We start from the raw sequence: 21048 nt of genomic DNA, 5'->3' as shown, positions 1-21048 counted from the left end.
CGTTTAGCCAGGTCGGCCACTTCTTTATTCTCGTCTTTTTTTCCTCTTTCACCACAAACATTTCTCAACATCTCTGCTTCCGTTTCCCCCCTTCAAAATAAAACCCCCGGAAACGTACTTGAACATTGCTTTCATACAAAAGCTTACAATGGTATATTGGAAGTTCCAATGTTCCAATGGTTAGAATGAACGAGACCGTTTGTGGGCGGATCCACCTTCGTGGAACAGACATATCCTGTAGTCAATCATCTCGTTAGGTTAAGCTGGATAATGGGACTTTTGATCGAATTTGTTGAACCACGTGGAATAGGGCCCAGAACTCACTTCTGCCTGCAGAGGATCCTAACCAGTAATGGACACGCAAATCCCAACAGGAAGTGACCTGCCCTAACCCAGATTTGTATCTGGGTCAGCAGTCCTGGTATGGCTCATATAATTTGCTGCTTAGTCTAAGATAATCAAAATCAAAAAGACAATACATCAGAGCGTTACACGATACACACCCATTATAAACTTTGAAACGTCCCCAAAATGTTCCTGAAACTTGAACAATGATGACAAGGAAACTGTGCTGGCTTTCAAAATTCACATTTGACCGAGTAAAGTCCAAAGTTTTGTTAATGTTTGAAACTTTAAATTAGGTTTCTACGTTAAAGTATGGCGAGTCAGTGTGGGCCCAAAGTTGAGCGTACACAGCACCATGTTGTATCCATGGAGATGGAATGCATCACGGATTCCCTGATGACCTCATCACCAGAACTCTGAAGCTCAACTCATCAAAGGCACATCCAGCCATAGAAATGAAAGGTGAATCTGACCTTCCATAACTCTGTGAATAGAGGACATATCCACCAAAGTTTTTTTTAACCTCTCCATTACTGCAGTTTTATTTACCAGTGAATATATAGAATGGATAAAATACAAAACGAGGAAAACCAGGCTGCTAGTAGTCAGGAGCATTCAGAAACTCCCCCAGAACACTGTCTGATAACGGTTCTGAATCCCAACAACGTCCAGATCACAAGTCTGCAGAATAAGATGATGGAATTTCAGCAAGAAGGTGAGACTAAAAAGCCTAATTTATGTCAAATTTCTAAAGCTGACGAAGAATTAAGCTTTCTGCTCAGTATGAAAGCGTTAATTGACAATGAATTAAAGAATATTCAGAGGCAAAATGAGAGGGAGTCAGAACTTGTCGTCTCTCTTCAAATCCAAGTCAGCCTTAGCAATCAGGAGCGGGACGAAATGATCGAAAAATACAAGTCAGAAGCAGTGAAACTCTCTGAGTCAAAGAGTATAATCCGCGAACTCCTCAAGGACAGAGAGGATTTGTCTCGGCAACTCAGAGTGTCACAAAACGAGACGTTGATGGGGAAAGCCGAACACCTCCGGAGCAAAGAGACCTTGGAGGCGAAAATCGAGTCTCTCAACCTGACTAACGAAAATCTCATTTCAGAGCTTAATGATGTTAAAAATCGGCTGAGCCTCCAAGAAAAGCCTTGGCAAGAGAAATATGCTGCTCTGGACAGGAGGTACCAAATGAAGCTGGGCAAGAGCATCATGCGCATGAGAGAAACGACCCAGACAAGTCAGAAAATTCTCGAAAAGAATTTCAAGGCAGTGTTGAATCGGAACCATAGCTTGCGGGCGCAACTCAAAGAGGCGTGCAGCGAACGCACGCTCCTAAAGGACTCACACAATCTTCTGATGGACGCACGCCAGAGTATGGTCGACGAACTCAAGCGCCTGATTGACGAACGCACGGTCCTGTTAGAAGAGCGTACGCTGCTGGAGAACATTTGTCTGATGTTAAAGAAAAAGTGTAGGGGCACCTTTGGCAGGAGCATGCAGGGAAGAGACTTTGAATTAGCAAAAATGAAAAGAAAAATGCTGGAGACACAGACTCTGATGCAGACGCAGAGGTAGACGGTAGTTCGGGGGGGACAATGTGCAACATCGATGGCCCCGGTCCGAGTGCGTCCTACTCCCTTAGGAGGAGACTGAAGCATCTTGACAATTAGGACTCTTATTGCTTCTGTCCATCCGAGGATAGTGATTCTCCTTGGTTTATCTCACAAACGTTTCTTCCCTTTTTTTTGTCCTTGTGTCCTTTCTTCTTCTTCTATTTTTGGGGAGTTTTTCCTGATTTCGAGTTGAGGTCCTTTATGTACAGATTGTACAAACTGAACTGAATTGATTTCAATAAACACACAGAGCTACGCAGTGGCTAGTGATTTGTCGTGAAGCAGCACTGTGTATTGGCAATATTCACTCTAGGCTCTCTAAATGATTATCTCCAATTAGTGCTATCAGTGTTGGGTATTCCCTGGTGATCAGGTTATCGCAAAGAAATGAATAAAACAAACAACAACAATCAAATCAATGTTCTTACCTCTTTCATATATAAGCATTATTTATGGTATTATAATGTAATGAGTTGTAAACTCGTGAAACATGTTTTCTCTGTGCATGTTAAACACTGGTCTCTGGGATGGAGACATGAAGCTGGAGACGAACACCAGACTTCTTCTCGTGTTGTGCGAGTTGACGTCTCTCTGAATAACTGCAGCTAGTCGGAGCTTTAACAAAATAAAAGTCACATAAGTATGAGATGTCTCATATTCACTTTAGGCTTTTGGTATAACTCTCAATGATTATCTATAATTAGTCCAAATAGTGTTGGGTATTCACCTGGTGATCAAGTTGTTATTTCATACTCAAAAGGCAGAGCCTTATTCCATCCACAATAAAACCTGCCGTTAATGAGTACAAATAAGGCTACATCACTTTCTGCCTCCTATTAATCAAACTGATTCTGATAGTAATTTACCACCACATTTAAATTAAAACGCTGTGGTAATTAAGACAATTAACTATCCCTTTAATAATTATGGTGCTCTACTTTTCATTTCGAACATCAAATTACTCAAATAATGTGCACGTCTCACAGAACGCAGGACTGAACACAGATTCTCTGGTATTTATATAATGTGTATTAATTTAATTGGTGCTTTCTGTTGACTTTGTAAAAGTACATTTCTGCAGCAATGGTCACTTAATATGCACATAAATATATTATAATATTATAATAATAATAATTTCTTCTACCACTTGCCCGAGCTGAGGCACACAGCTTTCCTCTCCATCCTGCACCACATCATTTATGTCTCGGATGAGATCCTGGATCTGTGCAGCAGCCGGCAGCCATCATTGGGAGCGACCACCTCAATGTCAGACAAAGAGACATAGTGTTTGAGACACCTGCCAGGCCAAAGAGAGGGTCAAATCTCTGGGCTGCTGTTTAAGCTAGTTGTTACAGCACTAAATGAACAACACTCTGGTAATGGACAACATCGAGTGTATGGCCATCATCAATGCTGGTGTGACACGGCAGTCACTGAGCCGCTCACGCCTGCTGTCTTCCATTTTACCGGTCACTGGAAGCAAAACTGTCATCACTATTGAGCTCCGAGTCCTACGATGCCGAGCAGACTGCGAGGTCGACGTGAACTCTGGGGAGATTTGCCTCTCCAACCACGGTGCCGCTGTCTTCAACAAGTCAATGTGTAACCAATCCAATTCCACACATCAAGTCACCAGAAATCCTTCAGGTTTAGTGACATGTTTACAGACAGCAGCGTGTTTTACCTGCATGAACTCATTATTATGGGACTATATTGATGCTCTACCACCAATTTAACCTGCAGGATTGTCTACAATGTCAGACTGTGCGTATTAAGTCCATTGGTGCAGAAGTCAACAGAAAGCACTACAGTAATATAAATTATATAAACTATATAAATACGAGTAAGTCTGTGTTCAGTCATGTTCTGTGAGAAATGCACATTGAGTTCAAAAGAAGGGTAGAGCACTACTGTCATTATTGAAGGGATAATTCATTGTCTTAATTACCATAGCATATCAAATTTGATTCCACACTGCCACAGGCATAAAATATAGTGTAAAAATTACATTCTATGTACTGACATGTATATGAGTGCAAATGAATAAGACAAGTAAATAAGTAAAAATACTTATGGTTGTTAATAATATCTTTAGTGTGTGTTTTAAAATCAATAGTTGTAATGAAATTCGGGAACAAATTATTTAGAACATGTTTCTTTTTATTTACAAACTTCAAAAAGCAAAAACCAAAAAAAGGATCTAAAAGTAATCCCAGGTCATACACATGATCAACAACAGGCTTCAACAAGAGCCGATCCTCGAAGACAGCAGCTTTAATCTACTCCTCGGCTAAAGTGGAATTCAGACAGTTGGCTTGGCCCGTCCGGCCAAAGTGAATTGTATAAATAAATATGTAAATTCAAGTAGAAAGCTGTGAAATAAAAGAGCAGTCGGTCAGCGCGTCACACGCAGAGCTGACAGCCGGATTCAACTCTGAGGAAACTCGCTCGTTTGCCATCGACACGCATGGACATTTTCTGGTGAGACAGGAACGAACCGTGGGACTTTAAGACAGAAGAACACTTGATATCATTGTTTTCTTTCTCTTCAGATGATCAGTGGACTGCTTCACTTTCTGACCCTTCACTTGTGAATGAGCTTTATTTACATGCACTCAAATGGCTCTTGTCTTTACAGACTTTTGTCTTTACAGAAGTTTTCATCCTAATTGCGAACAGGCAGAATATGCCAATGAAGGAATCTGAGCTCATACGGATGAAAAGGGTTTTCTGCTCAGTATTGCGTTATTGTCAATTCATCCCTGATGTCCATTTTTTCATTTTTTTGTTCCTGCTAATCAAGAGCTGGTCAGACCTATCACAAATGGGATATGATGATGAAGCGATCCCTCTCTCAGATGCTACCCTGGCTCTTAATGTGCACAGTAACACACTTATTGGTTGGTCCACAAGCGAGTTCATGTGCTGGGTCACAAAAGTCATCATCAAAAGTCATTTCCATCGGTAGTAACAACAATGGTAATGTGACAATACAACTAGTACAAACAAGATAAGGAAAAGCAACAAAAAAAAATAATAATTGTACAAAAAATAAAAATGAATAAATATGCACTGTCATAAATAAATACATTTGGTAAATTCAAACATTGAAAAATGAAGAGAACAAAAAAATTTGACATAAGCAAACAATAAAATGACATGGAAGATAAAGAACAGGAAATGATCAGTCTTTACTTGACAATGTTAAGAATTTATTTTTCAACCAAAGAGCTAGTATTTCATTTATTTTTTTAAAGCTCTTTCCGGGTCCATTCTGGACTTCCCCCACGAAACCAGTGCATACCAGAGTGGATTTGCTGGTTTTATAGTTAATCAAAACAGCTTTCCCAGTTGTCAGCCAGTCTACAGGCGACATATACAGTCTGTGTCTCCTTTACAGTGCAGTGCAGCGTCACCTGCAAGGTCACGCTGAGAGACCGTCATGTGCTCGACTGTGAGGACGCTGGAGAGGGAGCGTGTTGCTGCGGTGGAGTTCCCATCTGCTTTACATTATTTGGTCTCTTAAGACACGGCCCTCTTCAAAAAGCTACACCGTCTCTCTCTCCAAAAACAACAAAACGGTTTGGTTTCACAATGACCTCTGTTCCCAAAATGAGATGAGACAGAGAGGAAGGGAGATAAAAACCACTGAGCAGAGGTGGAATCTGTCACCAAACCGAGCAACAAGAGTTTAAATATGCATTTAGTTGTTGAAATGATTCCTATGGACACAGTAACGACACGAGCGTAAACCAAAACTGGGGTTTGCAAGATTCGTTCCTCCGGGGTCGCACGGACACAAACAGGATATAGGCTTGAGTGAGTGTTTTGCATCGCTTTTCGCTAGGCTACAGTAAGACTGTGGGTGAGAGTCAGAGAGCCGCGGTGAGCGCCCGTCTCTCTTCACCTCTCCGCTCTCACAGTTAACATTCAGAAGGATGGAGGCAAAAAAGGCATTTTCTGTTGGTTGGTTCTCCGCTACGAGGAGAACGCCTCACAAGAACACAGTTTGTTTGTTTTGTTCTTCTCATTTTCACCTGGCTGTTTTTAGGCAATGGTTTTTCTTTGAAAAGTAAATATAAAACGCAAAGAAACGAAAAAGAGGAATCAGTTCTTCCCATGTCTGATGCCTAAATATTGAAGGCCTGGTTTGAAAGGCATTTGTTTAAGGATACATTCTTTCATTAGAAATTTAAGGTTTCAGTAATTGTCTTATACTTCCTCGCCTCTTCTGTAATTTAAGATGATCCCGCTTCTTTTGCTCTCTCTTTTCTTTAAGAACAAAAACATACAATACCCCTGTCCTGGCAGTGAATCATTCAGTTCAATACTGAATACAGTTCCGTTTGATCCGTTTGATCTTTTTACCATTTGAAGAAATATTCAGTAGTAATATTCAACAAACTAACAACTAACAAACAAAACCATTTCTGTTACTGATATTCAACAAATGTAACTACCAGCCAATTCAATTATCAACCCAACAACTGCACCCTACGTCATCTTTATAATTAGCTTAAAAAAAGCAACGAGTCCACATTTAGCAAAGCTGCAGAACTAGAGTCTCTAACGTCAACACTACAACTAGTGGCCATTTGTGGGCACTGCAGGCCCAAACTCAGCAGTCCAGTGATTAGTAATTCAAAGTCAGTCTTGGACAGTGGCTTAGAAGCTCAAAGTCTTCAATTTTTTTTTTCTTCTTCCCTCTCTAACTTTTTTTTCTTCCTCAGGTTTCATCTTCTAAAATCCAGCATTAAGATTTGTCGCTCTGCGTTCAGTCTGTCTTCGTCCCCACTCAGACTGTTTCTCCAAAGGCAGTAGAGACGACGAGAGGAAACACTTCAGCAGTGACACTTGTCTTTCATTTCATGTCCATTTCCCTCATTGCCTTGATGCAGGCCGTTCGCAGCCTGCCTCCCGGCCAACAGGATGTCATCCCACTTTGATGATTTTTAAATTGAATCAAGCTTGCTGGAACAACCGCATCGTCCGTCACTGTCCCCTCACCTCGATTACATCATCGTCATCGTCCGAGCTGCTGGCGCTGCTGACATTCCTGCCGTTCATCAGCACCGGGCCCCGTGCTGAAGGGGAGAAGGAGGAAGGAGACGATGAGCACGAACTGGAGGCAGCAGTGGGAGGGTACTGGGAGAGGAAGCTGGCTCCAGCTGGCCCAGGGGTGGCGGCTGGACCTGGCAGCCCCCCGGGAAGCATCGACCCGGTGTAAAGGCTGGCCAGAGACGGACTGTAAGAGAGAGGGAAGCCCGGCAGCAGCATCCCGGCCATGCCCACCATGCTGGGGCTCAGCATGAACGGCGGCAGGGCTCCTGGGACTGAACTGGCAGCTGTGACCGATGCAGAAGATGATGGGGAAGAGGAGACTGCGGCCGCAGTGGTTGTCGTGGAGCAGGGGGAAGAAGAGGAGGTGGGGACGCTGCTGGCTCCGCCAAAGCCGAACAGATCTGGGTACATGTAACTGGGGTCCCTCAGCTGAGTGTGGGGGGGCTGGAAGTAAGGCGAGCCTGCCCCCATGAAGAGCGGGTGCCCCAGTGACCCACCCAACAGGGCAGGGTTGAGGCCCAGAGGAGGGAGGCCGTAGCCGCCAGTGAAGGGGAAGCCTTGTGTGGGCAAAGGGGCTGAGGAGTGAATGCCTGCAGAGGACTGCTTACTGGGCTGCTCATCAGGGGAAAGGGTGGAGGCTTTGCGCTTGGATCCTGTTCTCAGGTCTTGGGCTACAGTGGGCTGGATCACATTCGTCACAGAGGCATCGTGGTGGCTCAGATTTCCCAGAGCAAAACTGCTCCCATTACTGTCGTTGGTCTCAGCCAGTTTGGTGGAAGGCGGGCCGGTCACCTCTGCTGCCCTCTCTGGTGGAGCGCCGGAGCCTAAGGCGGTGCCAGCTCCTGTGCCATCCGCGTAGCGCTGCAACTCGCTGATGATCTCCGGGCTGTCAGGGGAAAGAGGGCGTGGCTGCTGCTCCCTGTCAGGTGACAGGCAACCGTTGCTGCCATTGGTCGACACTTCCTCTGGGAGGGCCTGAGGGTCTGAGAAGAAGAAACCAGGGGTGAGATATTACCTTTTGGAAAAGCATTAAACCCTTTAAACAGGCTTAAATAATATCTTAATGTCAATTATGTTCTGTGCCTCATCTGTTTTACATCGCCGTCTGGTAGTTGTCCTACCTTTGGGTGGCGCTGTAGTGCTCTCCTCTGCAGTCTTGGCCTTATTAGCTGCTCTGATAGCAAAGATTCGACCATCCGACGACCGGATGTAAGTCCCTAAAACAGACAAAAGGTGAGAGAAATTAGACCGTGAAAGCTCACCCTGACCTGCTTCATTAAATGAAGCTTAAACGGCTCTCAGAGAAGATGCTTTTGCAGCATTGTGATTCCATATAGGGCTCGAACTGATGATTATTTTCATTAGTTTTCTCCATTAATTGATTTGTTGCCGTGTCTGAACAATGGTCCTAAACCCAAAGATATTCGGTTAAGCATCACGTAAGGAAAGTTGGAACGAGCAAATATATGGATTGATTTTAGTGGTCAAAAAGCAAATGTTTTGCAAATGAGTATAGTCAAGAGTTATTGTACCTTTGGTGCCCCTGATGATGTGGATGCTCTCTCCAGCAGTGATCCTGGCCTGCACATCTGTTGAGCTGTTGGTGCCTGGAATAACTATGTCTGAAAGAGACCAAAGAAGACACATTTACTGAGAGTCGATAGACACATCGGGTATTCCTCGAGATTAAGAGCGAACAAACAAGTCAAGTAAAACTCTGGTACATGTGCAGTTGGCCTACCAGTAGTGGTGACGATCCTCTGTACGAACACCCCGGCTTTCTGCAGGCAGTTGACAGGAAAGCCTCCGATGCTGGAGTCCGATGAGTCGTCACTTGGAGCGGAGCCTGCAGACGCCTGCCGTGGCATCATGGGTACTGGAGTTGACTGGACTGGGCGGACACTGGCGACTGGCTTCTCTTCAGAACGAGGAGGTGGACGCCTGTGGAGAGAGTTTCTTTCTTAGTTCACGACTTGTGTTGGGGTTTATTGAAAAGTATCTTTTTTTGTTGTTGCAGCTGTGAGTCTCTAACCAGTTTCTCTGACTGAAGGCAGGGATGTTACTGAGGCTCTGGTCACTGGCTGGGTAGTAGTGAGCGTAGGAAGGACGGGTGTATGGCACAGATGCCCTCTTCTCTTCTTCGTAACCTTTCTTTGCTGCTTTCTTCTCCGCTTTAGTCAACTTCAGCTCCCTGCGGTCTATCAGCAAGGACTCGTGGGGGAAAGGTTGCTGGAAGGGAGAATGAAAAAAAAACTGATTCAAGACTCTTCTTTCACACAAGTGAGAGATTCGTTGGTTAACAAAGGAAGTCTTAAAATCAAGTGAGCTCGCTTTTTTTTTGCATTGAGAGTTCACTGAAAATTGAGCAGGTTTAATTATTATTAAGAGGTTTAGATGGATATTTAAAGGACTGTCAATCATCTTGTACGGGCCACTTAAAAATGGCACGTGTCTGTGGTAAATTTGAAGCCTTACAAGAAAACAATGAATAACGCAATAATTGTAGGCAGGCAACCCACTGATGTCCTACTTTTAATAGACGGTATGAGGTTTGTGTCTCCTCTGTCTCATCTACCTTAGTAATCTGGTGAGGATAGAGGTGCAGAGCCTTCCGGAGGACGCCCTCCATGCCATCGTGGGGCTGCAGCTGGACCTGGGAGCGGTCCGGCTCCTCTTCCACAAAGTGAAGAAGAGACTCCACTTCTCTCCGGGTGAAGGTCAGCACAGGGTTCAGGTCATCCACCACCCGGTCTTATGGAGGGAACGGAGGGAGGGAGAGAGGAAGACACAGATAGAGCGAGAGTAACAGAATGTTAAAAAGGGAAGAAAAGAAATGATGAACGCAAAACAGACAAACTGTCAAAAACTGTCGGCCAACCAGGCTGATTTCCTGCAGCTCTCTGAAGCATAAGCGGCCTCAATGTGGGTGGAGCCAGTCAAGGCTTACACCAAACACTTGAGACCATTTACTCTGTCAGACAAGAGCCTCTCGGTGGAAGAACTCTTGTTTCAACACAAAGCTGATTATTTTGTTTGGGGAGGAGGATTGTCTGGTTTGGTGCTCACACAGAAGAGTCTGGCCTGGGATTTCACAGAGTCTGATTACTGAACGATGTTTGACAGAAATGACAGCTGAAGTCAGGAATGTTCACTATACGGTATGAGCATGAGAGAAAAGACGGAGTTCATAGTATTTGTATATGCAAGTTGGAATTTTCATGGATTGAGCTTATTGTGCATTACCGTGTTAAGATTTTTTTTTTTTTCCAATGTTGTGATTCTGCTGCTATTTCGGTCCAAATATCGACCAGGGGATAAAATGCTTGTATATTTGTTACCCATGAGTGAGGAACATCCACCGACTCTACCACTCCCTCTTTGGTATGAAGAGCAGGAAATGAAAACCACTAGCACATTATTTCCTAAAAGGGAAATTCAAACAAACAAGATTCACCAATCTATTTTCCGTCTTACCTGACATGCCCTGTTTAGAGATCTGGCGGTCGTAGATCTTCTTCTCCAGCGTGAAGTCGCACACCAGCCGGTAGATATGACACGGCTTTCTCTGCCCGTAGCGGTAGACGCGGCACACGGCCTGCGCGTCGTGACACGGGTTCCAGGAGGCGTCGAACACCACCACGCGGTTCGCCCCAATCAGGTTTACGCCCAGACAACCAGCCCTGAGGCCCAGAGAGGTCAGAAGTCAGGTTACGCCCTGACAAGTCACATTCTTTTTCACTCTTTAATATAACAGGTATTGTGTGTTTTACCTCGTTGACAGCAGGAAGACCCACGCTGAGGTGTTGGACGGAGCGTTGAACTGGTTTATAAGCCTCTCTCTCTCTGAGGCCGTCGTGCTTCCATCCAGTCCTGCAAGACATCACACAACCAACAGAGAGTCAGAACAGTCCTCACTAACTGGCTTCATGATAGAGAGCAACTGTATTTCTGTGGATTTGATTCTCCTCCTGCTATGTATAATCTAGGTATATTAAGACAACACATGTGCACAGAGGACACACGTTCCAAATAAAGACAACCATGTGGATACAGCTCATATTTTACAAGACCAGCCTTTAAATGTCTCTGAAAAACACAGACACCAACTCCATAGAAGCTGTGAGTTCCTTTCTGTGAAGCATGAACCAAAGGCTGGCTGTTTTCAAAAAACGCCAGCAGATGGCAGCACTCATTGTAAGTCAATGAGAGGAGCAGAACCACAAGTCAAGACCAATACCTTTATGAGTATGTCCCAATATTTAATCACTGTGGACAGAAAACATCACAGGTAAACTTACAGGATAGCGAGACAACCTACACTGTCCTAGAACATCCCTTCAACCCCTCTCCTCCTATTCCTAGTCCCCTTGTCATGTGGCCTTCCTAGCAGGTTTTGAGTTTGGGATATTACTGAACCAAATACTGAACCATGAACAATATTTTGACAATATCATTTTTGATCACTTACTGTAGTAGTTGAGGTTGCGAACCCAGTTCTGGTTGGGTCTGTCCCTGCCGGACGCGTTGGGCGATGGAGGCACTGGTCTCTTAGCCAAGAAATCCTCAATCACTGTGAGTGTTGACAGACTCTGACTGCAGGAGGCAGACAAAAGGGCAACATTGGAGATTGGAGCTCATGCAAGAGATGAGTAGTAATGTAAATGTAATGCAAAGTAGAATTTAACCAAATCTGAAAAATACAAGCTAAGAAAAGGACACGTTTGAGCTAGAAGTCGCTTTCCAATTCATAATTTGTTGAGCTATTATTATATTTTGATTATCATAACACATATGCGGGGAAAAAACTAAATCACTCTGGTGTTGTCTGATCCGATACCTGAAGACGAGGATTTTGTCTCCCTTCCTGACGCTCTCCTCTATCAGATGGAACAGCAGCACCATTTTTGCTGAGTGCTCCAGCATACCGGGCTTGTAGTCATACAGGATGTCCCTCGCCTGACCATGTGAAGAGAGGATATTATATTGTATTATTATTATGTTAGAATGTACTGTTACACAACACCACCTTTACATTCATAGATCAGCTGAAGAGACGTTGGCCTAATTTAAGCAACTCAGACTTACTTTAAAAAAAGAAGAGAGGTGAAACAAATAAAGCTGTGAGCTCTATTGAAATGCTCAACTTCACACTACTCAATTCAACATACTTTGTAGCATGATGTATGCACAGCAGTACCTCATTTGATTTAACGGTATCACTAAACATACTACGGTCCACATAGTTTTTTAAAGCTTCCGAGCGTTTAATCACACATCAAATACAACTCTGTCCAACAAAAGCAAAAAGCCTTCAGAACAAATCATAGCCCCACGCACCCCAAATGTCAGGAGTTAAGTGTTAGGGTTAGTCAGACATTAATAGGTAAACATGATGTACAGTGATGTATGTTGGTTCCTGGAACTGAATCTTTGTGGATGAATGGAAGTTCAATTTGTACTGCGCTCCTTTATACTGTGGGTGGCAGCACTGAACCGACAGCAGTGTCTTAATAAAGGGGAACAAAATGTTCAGCTTGCAACCAAACTGAGATTTAGGTTGAAAGCCTTGATGTTCCTAAACAATGCAAAGTGCAGCTTTACGTAGTTTCTAAACTCTTTTGCATTCCAGTGTTTCAACGTACCCATTCGTAAGTGATGACCTGATTGGCTTTCTCCTGCAGCTGGTTAAGACTTAGTCCCCCGATGGGGTTGGGGTTCTCAAGGGGCTTGGACTTCTGGTTGGGTGCGGTTGGACATCGGGTGAGACCTGTGGAGGTGATGTCATCAAGGTCCAAGTCCTGGTCGCTGGCCAGGTTTTCCTTCTGCAAGGCCTCGTACAGCACGTCTGGATGGTTCCAAATCTGAAGAACAACAGGAGATCCCAGATGTGAAAACACACTCAAGACCTTAGTCTTGGTGCAGATGTTGACCTGAGTAACAATATGCCAAGGACTGCAGCAATTATATTTAAATAAAAGGCTTTATAAAAAAAATGTTGGAACTATTATACATCCAAATTTTGTCTGGCATAGATGTTAAACATACGCATTTTGGTATCTAGGTAGCTTTCCACACACACGCCCTCCTCCTCACCTTGCAACAGACGCAGAAAGCCTTGAGTGGGTTGAGGCTGAGCCAGCCGGAGTTTCCTGCCTCTCTGAAGCGGTTCATGAACTCTGTGTAGAGCGCTCTCTGCAGGGGAGACAGACGCACCAGGATCACATGTTCCTCTTTAGAGGGCAGCTGGTCCTTCAGGACGTCGTGACCTCGCCTGAAACAGAGTGAAGTCACGGTCAATGTTTGTAAAATGTTATTAAAAGTGAAGAATTATTTGGTCTAAGAGAGTCACAATGTCACTAGAACCTTTGTGTAGTCTCACCTCTGTACGAAGCCCTCCAGCAGGCTGTGGAGCACATGGCTCCTGTACCTCATCAGCTGGACGTCCTGAGGCGTGCTGTCCACACACTGCCCGTTCAGAATGGGACGCTCAAACATGTTACTGAACTCCTGCCTTGTACCTGTAACACATATCGGATGTATAAACTGAAGTCAGAAGGAAAATGAAAGGACCAAATAAAGTCTCAGAAGGACAAACATTTTCATGCCAATTTGAGCGAGCGATTGCTAAAAACAAATATCATACCCAGGAAGTCGGGTCGGACAAAGTCGACCATGCACCAGTACTCGATGAGGTTGTTCTGGAGCGGATAGCCGGTCAGCACCACGCGGCGCCGGGTTTGGATGTTCTTCAGAGCCTGCGACGTGCTGGCGTGGCAGTTCTTGATGCGATGGCCTTCGTCACATATCACCACGTCTGGACCGGGCCGGGCCAAAGCTTTCTCGATCCCTGGAGGAAGAGAACAGCCAAAACATATATTCAGTGACATTCTTTCTACACTATTGCTTAAAAAAAGTAGCATCTCTTTGTTCCTCCCTCTCCTCTCCACCTCATCCCACCTTTGAGCAGTTCCTGCTGCTTGTCCTCTTCATCCAGGTCGATGACAACAGGTCCTGTTGTTTTCTTGCTCTTCTTCTTCCTCCCAGACACAAAGCTCTTCTTCATTGACAGGAGGCGGTACATCTCATAGCCCATCAGCAGCACCCCTCCGTCCTGAGCCCAATCCTCCACCACCTTGGCCCTGGTCGCTGTGTTCCTGGGTATCGGAAGAAAAGCTATGTCATTGTTTGCAAAAAAGGGAGAGACGAAGGGAATAAAAAAAATAATAATAATAAAAAAAAAATAATCTTGTATTAAAAAAAGAGAAAACCAGAATTAAATATTATAATCAATTTAGTTGTAATTAATTACCAATCAGTTGCAAATTAATAATGTAATTTAATCTAATGATTTTAGACTATTGCTTTGACAGGAGGATAATGAGGTTTATATGTCACTTTTAGTCATGGCTGTATCACAAAGTTGTACACTCATTTTGGAGCATCCCTTCTCTACACACACATAGACACACACACACACACCCGCACACACAGACATACACACTCTCTCTCTATTTCCAGCAGTGGCAGCTGTCAAATAAAAGATTATGGAGAGTTGGAAGAGAGGACGAGCCAGATGGGGATAAAGTGCAGAGGCAGGTCAGATCAGAAGGTCAGCGGTGTCTTTTTTTTAGAGATCAAGAAGTCGCTTAACGGTTTTGCATGAATGTTATTGCATCCAGCCTTTTTTAAATTAACAAGCGGCCCTGCTGCTTGTGTCGAAAGGGAGATACATGACTTAAAAATCCTATGAAATGTATTTTATTCTGCTTTTTTTTTTAAATCAACTCACTCCTGTTACTCACTTGTGTTCGTCGTTGAGGATGTGAACTTTAAAGGGACGAGGAGTCACCAGTCCCGGGTCGGTATCTGGGGGTAACGCCTCTGGCGGTGGGACCCACATGTTGAACTCTGACAGCCAGTTCTGCAGCGTGTTCACCTGGGAGGAAAGCAATGGATAATAAGTTATGAATAAATAACAGGAGTCAAACTTCAATCCACATGTCTTCTAGCCTCCATATTGATTTTGTTCATGCCTCGTCTAGCCGAAATGATCCTCTGACCAGGTTGATTAAAAAAATCTATGGGCTACAAAGTTAGTCATAAATAAATGGATAAATGAATCAATGAATATAATTTGAACGCTTCTTGCCTTATTTTAGTCACATGTCCGAAATATTTTTTCACATATTTATTACCATATAAATGATGGCAAGAATTTTGTGCCCAAGTTCTTTTATTAATTTATATTGCCTCATGGATAGTCTTATTCGCTGATCATACTGTGTGTCTAAATCTGCACTTATCGATCCGACCGGTTTTATTGCAGTCCAACATTGCGCCCACAGGTGCTTACAGGTACGATGGCGAGAACGGTGTGAGCCTGCGTGTGTCTCAGCAGGACGTCGATGAAGGAGATGACCTGCAGCGTTTTGCCCAGGCCCATGCTGTGAGCGAGGATGCAGCCGAACCCGCTGCTGCTGCCGAACCGCTCCACCGACTCCACCAGGTTGTCATACAGGAAACGAATTCCACCGATCTGAGAACGGATACGGGACGGAGAGGAGATGGAGGATTAATGAGGAAAGAGCGGGAAAAGAAGAAAAGGAAGAGGGTGACAAAGATATAGTTGGAGTCGTGGCAATAGGAAAAGCGAGCGAGGTGGTGAGAAGAGAAGAAAAACAAAAATTAATTAGATTTAGGAGGAAGCGAGAAAAAGCGCGAGAGCTATCTCATTAAAACTGAATGAAGGGATCACAGTCAGCAGGCTGTGACTTAAAAAGGTCGTGATATCTAAATACAAAAGGTCAACAAATTGTTCACAGTATGACTAGAAAAAGTCCCATCCAATGAAAAAAAACATTTTCATTGTTACTTGTTGATTTTACAATATTCTGATCCCTATTTCCTCATACACACATCCCAAAGCGTGGCAGGGCGGCCAGGCAAGAAGCACCAAGTGTTGGCTTTGGGTGCAGCAGTAAAAATACCTGATGAGGTTTGACTGCTCGCGCCAGCTGAGGCAACAGGAAAAGGTCCTTCTCTGCAGCCGGATGGTTCAGGTTGACCAGCACCCTGCCCTGGGGGTCCGGTAGGTTCAGAGCGTCATTGGCGTGCGCGCCGCTTGGCTCGCTCTCTTCTTCTTCGGTGGTGAATTTGCTGCCAACATGGACGACGGTGTCGTTCTCGCTCAAGCTCAGATCTATCACATCTGCATAGAGGGGGGGAGGAGGTTTCCGAAAGTTACGCTCAGTCTTTTGAAAAGTTTTTCTACTTCAATGTTCAGAAAATCCATTTTGATCTCAGACTGACAGCTTGATTTAAAAGTTAACCTGGCGCTCGCAGTTGCATTAAAGTAAATTCTCTCACAGCAACTAAAAGTAAAGAATGGAGACATTTTAGAATAACTTTCATTCAAGGACTTTTCTTTTCCACTGATCCAAAGAGAAAACTTAAGAAATAAGGAAGTTTTACAGCAGAAAGGCTGCAGCTTTCCGCACAAAAACAACTTATTGTTATTGGCCTTGATACATTTATCTCAACCGATGTGGTGAACAGTTGCTCCGCCATGTTGTAAAAGTCAACGGTATCAAGTGGTCAAAGTTACACAAGCTGGCGGCCTGCGAGGCAACGACGGGGAGAGGTGAGTGTGTGTGTGTGTGTGTGTGTGTGTGTGAGTATGAGAGAGAGAGAGATGGAGAGAGAGAGCTTATATAACTACAGTGAATGGCTGGTTATACAAGTAGGATTAGAGTGGAGGGGGAGACATTATGCAACCCCAACTGGAAATGTCACTGTGCCACTGCGAGTGTGTGTGTTTTCTGTGTGTGTGTGTTCTGTCTCATAACCAGGATTAGCCAGCTTTATTGCTCCAAAGAACCGCTCTGCTCTGCCCCGCAGACACTCTCTCACTTTATCTCGCTCCTCCCTCCATTCCTTTTTCCCTCCATTGCTTTGGTCTTTTTCAGCGCCTAAATCGACATATCTGTCCAAACGACGGGTTAGCTAACTTTGACCCTCCGGAGACAGTCAAGCGGTCTCTCCCTCACATCTGTGTGTGTGTGTGTGTGTGTGTGTGTTCGTGTGCCGACAGTTTGGTCTCAGCCTTTTTTTAACGTAGTACGTACGTGTGTTCATTCCGACTGAGTGTGTGTGTGTAAAAAGTATGTGTTCATCCTTGACTCGGCTCTGAATGTGTGTGTGTGTGTGTGTGTGTGTCTGTGTGTGTGTTTGTGTGTGTGTCTGTGTGTGTGTGTGTTGGGCAATAAGGGAACAGTACACGGTGTACCCTGAGGAGGTTTTAAACATTCTGATGCACATGGCTGCTAATCTACGAAAACTCCACACACCACTAACAGATGTACAGGGAGATTAAGTATTTGGGCTTAAATGTCTCCAGAAAGGCTGTGATGTTGATTCACCCCTGAAAAGAATTCAAAGAAAATATAAAATATGAATAAATGACAAGCTTTTGTTTGAAATGAAGTGAAATGAGACCTTCACTTTGATAAATCTAGATCTAAATCTTTTTTTTTTTAACACTGAATTGTCTCTGTGGACATGATGTTGAACAATCATTCCTACAAATCATCCCAAAGATTTCAGATGAATACTGGCCCAGATATCTGCCTTGTTGTGGCCCTTTGAGTAAACAAACTAATTCAGATTTGGCTTGTTTTTCAATCCGCCGTTATTTCTCCTGGAAATTCAAGCTGACGCAGTCTTTTAATGTGCATTCTTTCCGGACCCCTGGGCTCAGAAAGCAATTTGAAACGGAGTGTATAATTTTGTAAACGCGTTGCTGTCACGAGTCTATTGAGGTCGTTTTGCCTTTGAGAGACGGATGCTTTTGAGATGTGAGGTTTCCACCCGACCCTGACAAGCTTTAAGGCCTATCAAATAGTAATTGGCACATTCATTCTAAAAACGTGTTTGTATCTCTCACCTGTTTTGCAGGAGCGCTCTGTGGCGGCGGAGGTGGGCCCATGAGTCTTGCTGATGCCCACGCTGCTGGAGTCCAGGCAGATCACTCCCTGGCGGCCCAACTTCCCTTCTTGCTGCGACGCTGTTGACGCCGCCGATGACGTCACATGCTTTGACACATCGCCTGGAGGGAAGGACGGGGACGATGCAGCAGACCAAGAGGGTTAAGGAAGGAAAAGAAGACAGGGAAGCAATAAGGGACGAGAAGGGAAGAAAAGGAAAGACGAGAGTTAGTTCTTTCGTTATGTGCAAGCTGGCCATCTGGAATCTATGTTGATGTACACGTCAGAGGATTTGACGGACCAGCGGATGCTGTTAATGTTCATGGAAGCATTTTAGGGGGTGAATGCTCTTACCAGTTGTGTATTCAGGCAGCAGTGGTACGGGGAAATCCTGTTTGCTCTGATGTTCCAGACGTTGCCTCCTCTCAAACTCGCCCTGCTGGGCGGCTTTGGTCACCGACTCCAACTGATGCTCCCTCAGTAACTTCCTACAAGGAGACAAAGGGGGAAAAAAACACATTTGTTTGTCAACGGTATTGTGCTTTTACAAACCAACAAACCCTCATTGTGTTTGTTAACTGCATAAAGACACCATGGTTTTCATTGTTTACTCATTGATATCATGTTTTTAGATGTACCCAGTCTGATTTAAAGAAAGTAGCTTATCAGCGCTTTAGTGTCATGGCAACAATCCCTTCCAAGTATCGAGATCAGCTTCTAAATAAAGCTCACTCTTTATCTGAAGCTTTAACAATGAATGGCAGGGGGTTAATTGTTGCAGCTTCTTCAGGATCCTAACAAAGTAAACAAGCGGGCGTTTATTTCAAGTCTTCAACTGAGACGACCGCTAGAGTTCAGTACCTGATGTTGCGTCTCATGTGCGCCGGCTTGGAGCTCCTCTTCTTGGTTCTCGTCAGGGCGGAGGGAGGGGCGGGGCTTTGGCCGGCCGGCCTGGAGCGGGATCTGGATGCTGGCTGGGAGGGAGCAGGATGAGCCGCCGTTTCCTCCGAAGGTGAGGTAGATGGGGGAGGGGTACACTGCCACGCGGCCGAGTCGCCGCCCTGAGCCTCATTCTCGGAGCTGAAGGGGGCGCTGTGGGCCTGGTCTGTGTGTGGACGACAGGGAGAGAATAAGTGATGGTTATTGACGTGTGATTAAAAAAAAGGACATATTGTGACATGATGCATGTTTTATACATTGTATGGCTATTCTTGACTGAATATGCTTTGCAAACCAAGATAAAACTCTGTTATGGGATGTTATGTTAACATGTTATGTGATGTTATGTGCATTTGAGGAAACATTTGACATGTATCCCCTGCAGTCTTCTGCAAAGAGTAATGCTGCCCTGAGACAAATGGAACAATTTCAAGATTTTCATAGAAAAACAAAACCTTGTCGCAAAAATTGATTCTCCGATAGCTTCCCATAGTCAGAAGAGGCCAGATGGGGTCAGATGGGTGTAGATGGGCACTTTAAACAGTGGACTAACTATGAAGATCATTCTTCTATTTTTGATAAACATCTGCTGTGTGGTTTGTGAAAGTCTCAAACAAACCCCAACCCTTGTTTCTAAGGAAACTACATGACCCCTGGCCTCCATTCTTATAAAAAACAAGTTATATTTTGGTTCTAATATTAAGTCTCTCTCTCTGTCTCTCTCTCTCTCTCTCTCTCTCTCTCTCTCTCTCTCTCTCTCTCTCTCTCTCTCTCTCTCTCTCTCTCTCTCTCTCTGGCAGAGACACACTAAACCAGATCTGAGACTTATGTAAGAGCTGGATCATAAATATGGACGGCTTATGAAACACAAGACAGGGCACAAACACTGACACACACACACACACACACACACACACACACACACACACACATTCCAGAGGACAAGTGGTCACACACACACGCGCATATGTAACCAGTGCAGCCAAGTACTGTCAACACATATAATTCACAGTTTGCAGCATACACACAAGACATGTTCACTGCATGACACCTGGCAAACACACACTCACTCCCTCTTAACATAATGAAGCGTTCAGGCTGGTGATGAGCGCTGAAAAACAACTTACATAAAACGTCCCTTCAGTCCAATTACTTGATAACAAACTTCTCGAACTGGCTGCTAATGACACTAGTCTCAATAGTCTGCGTGTGTGTGTGTGTGTGTGTGTGTGTGTGTGTGTGTGTGTGTGTGTGTCACTTGTGATCCTTGTGATATCAAGTAAGTTAAGTTATCGCTCGTGAAAAAAAAGGAAAAAGAGTTATCCGATCACAAATGTACAAGAATACGTTAGAGCCCTCGTTTCTCAGAACAGGCTCATTTTAGTATGTTTAGGGTGAAAAATAAATAAATGGTGACACATCAAAATACACCTGGTGACGGACATGCTGCATTTGAAGTTTTCATGGGTTTCACTCAGCAAGTAACCAAGTTCTTATTCTGGATCGGACTTGGCGAGATGAATACACGCACCAGTCGAATGTGTTTTTCTTGTTTTGGAGTATTATGCCTATCAGGTTCAGGTAGAGTTCCCATAGTTGTTTTTTTCTACAGACCTATTAAGACCTCTGTGCAAGAGCTTTAGCCATACTTCTCTTTTTTTAAATGCCCTGCTGGCGAACGACAAACAGGACTGGAAACACAAAGCCCTTTGGTCGCGTTAAACAGAAGGACGGATGTTTCTTCAGGCTACAGAAAACATTTCCCTTGAGCCCTTTTTAAGCTTTAGCTGTGGCATTATCCACTTATCCAAATAATAAGTAATGACAATTTAAAAACAGACCTTGCTTTCGAGTCAATCGTTGTGTGGCCGACGTCTTTCGAATTTATTGCTTGTGATCACCTCACTATTATATTTTGCTGTGCACTACATGATTTGATTTTTTTTCAGATATAAGCTTCCAGACATTGTGTGTGTATACAGTAAATGTACAAGCTTTTGTGAAACTGGACGCAAATTGGACTCTTGTAATATTAATTGAAGATAAGAGTTGCAAAAACAAGAAGTTATTTTGCATAAAGATGTCCCAGATTTGATATACAC

General features: G+C 44.1%; 2 protein-coding genes across 3 annotated transcripts in view; one reads left to right on the top strand and one right to left on the bottom strand.

Annotated features, from left to right (window-relative positions):
• Positions 1–768: 768 nt before the first annotated feature.
• On the top strand, positions 769–2641 carry LOC137800861 (uncharacterized). Its single transcript, XM_068598220.1, has 2 exons — positions 769–1060; positions 1457–2641. The coding sequence occupies exons 1-2, from the start codon at positions 910–912 to the stop codon at positions 1924–1926; spliced, it is 621 nt and encodes a 206-aa protein (XP_068454321.1). The 5' UTR covers positions 769–909; the 3' UTR covers positions 1927–2641.
• Positions 2642–4127: 1486 nt separating this feature from the next.
• Positions 4128–21048, bottom strand: part of LOC137800387 (helicase ARIP4-like) — a 49344-nt gene continuing 32423 nt past the window's right edge. For both annotated transcript variants that reach the window (XM_068597564.1, XM_068597565.1), the window contains 21 exons: positions 18869–19112; positions 18362–18495; positions 17968–18129; positions 16013–16233; positions 15379–15561; positions 14828–14961; positions 13983–14179; positions 13669–13872; positions 13405–13543; positions 13119–13296; positions 12668–12886; positions 11863–11981; positions 11494–11618; positions 10796–10895; positions 10500–10705; positions 9601–9776; positions 9058–9254; positions 8767–8966; positions 8558–8647; positions 8147–8242; positions 4128–8008 (listed from right to left, as the gene is read on the bottom strand). In XM_068597564.1, coding sequence (XP_068453665.1) covers positions 6957–8008; positions 8147–8242; positions 8558–8647; positions 8767–8966; positions 9058–9254; positions 9601–9776; positions 10500–10705; positions 10796–10895; positions 11494–11618; positions 11863–11981; positions 12668–12886; positions 13119–13296; positions 13405–13543; positions 13669–13872; positions 13983–14179; positions 14828–14961; positions 15379–15561; positions 16013–16233; positions 17968–18129; positions 18362–18495; positions 18869–19112 — 4376 coding nt within the window. In that variant the 3' untranslated portion in view covers positions 4128–6956. The remainder of the gene's footprint in view (positions 8009–8146; positions 8243–8557; positions 8648–8766; positions 8967–9057; positions 9255–9600; positions 9777–10499; positions 10706–10795; positions 10896–11493; positions 11619–11862; positions 11982–12667; positions 12887–13118; positions 13297–13404; positions 13544–13668; positions 13873–13982; positions 14180–14827; positions 14962–15378; positions 15562–16012; positions 16234–17967; positions 18130–18361; positions 18496–18868; positions 19113–21048) is intronic.

This window comes from Clinocottus analis, unplaced genomic scaffold (genome assembly GCF_023055335.1).
Source record: "Clinocottus analis isolate CAN_PGR_092001 unplaced genomic scaffold, fCliAna1.0.p SCAF_4, whole genome shotgun sequence".
In the NCBI taxonomy this organism is placed as follows: domain Eukaryota; kingdom Metazoa; phylum Chordata; class Actinopteri; order Perciformes; family Cottidae; genus Clinocottus; species Clinocottus analis.
This window is presented reverse-complemented; position numbering and strand designations above follow the sequence as displayed.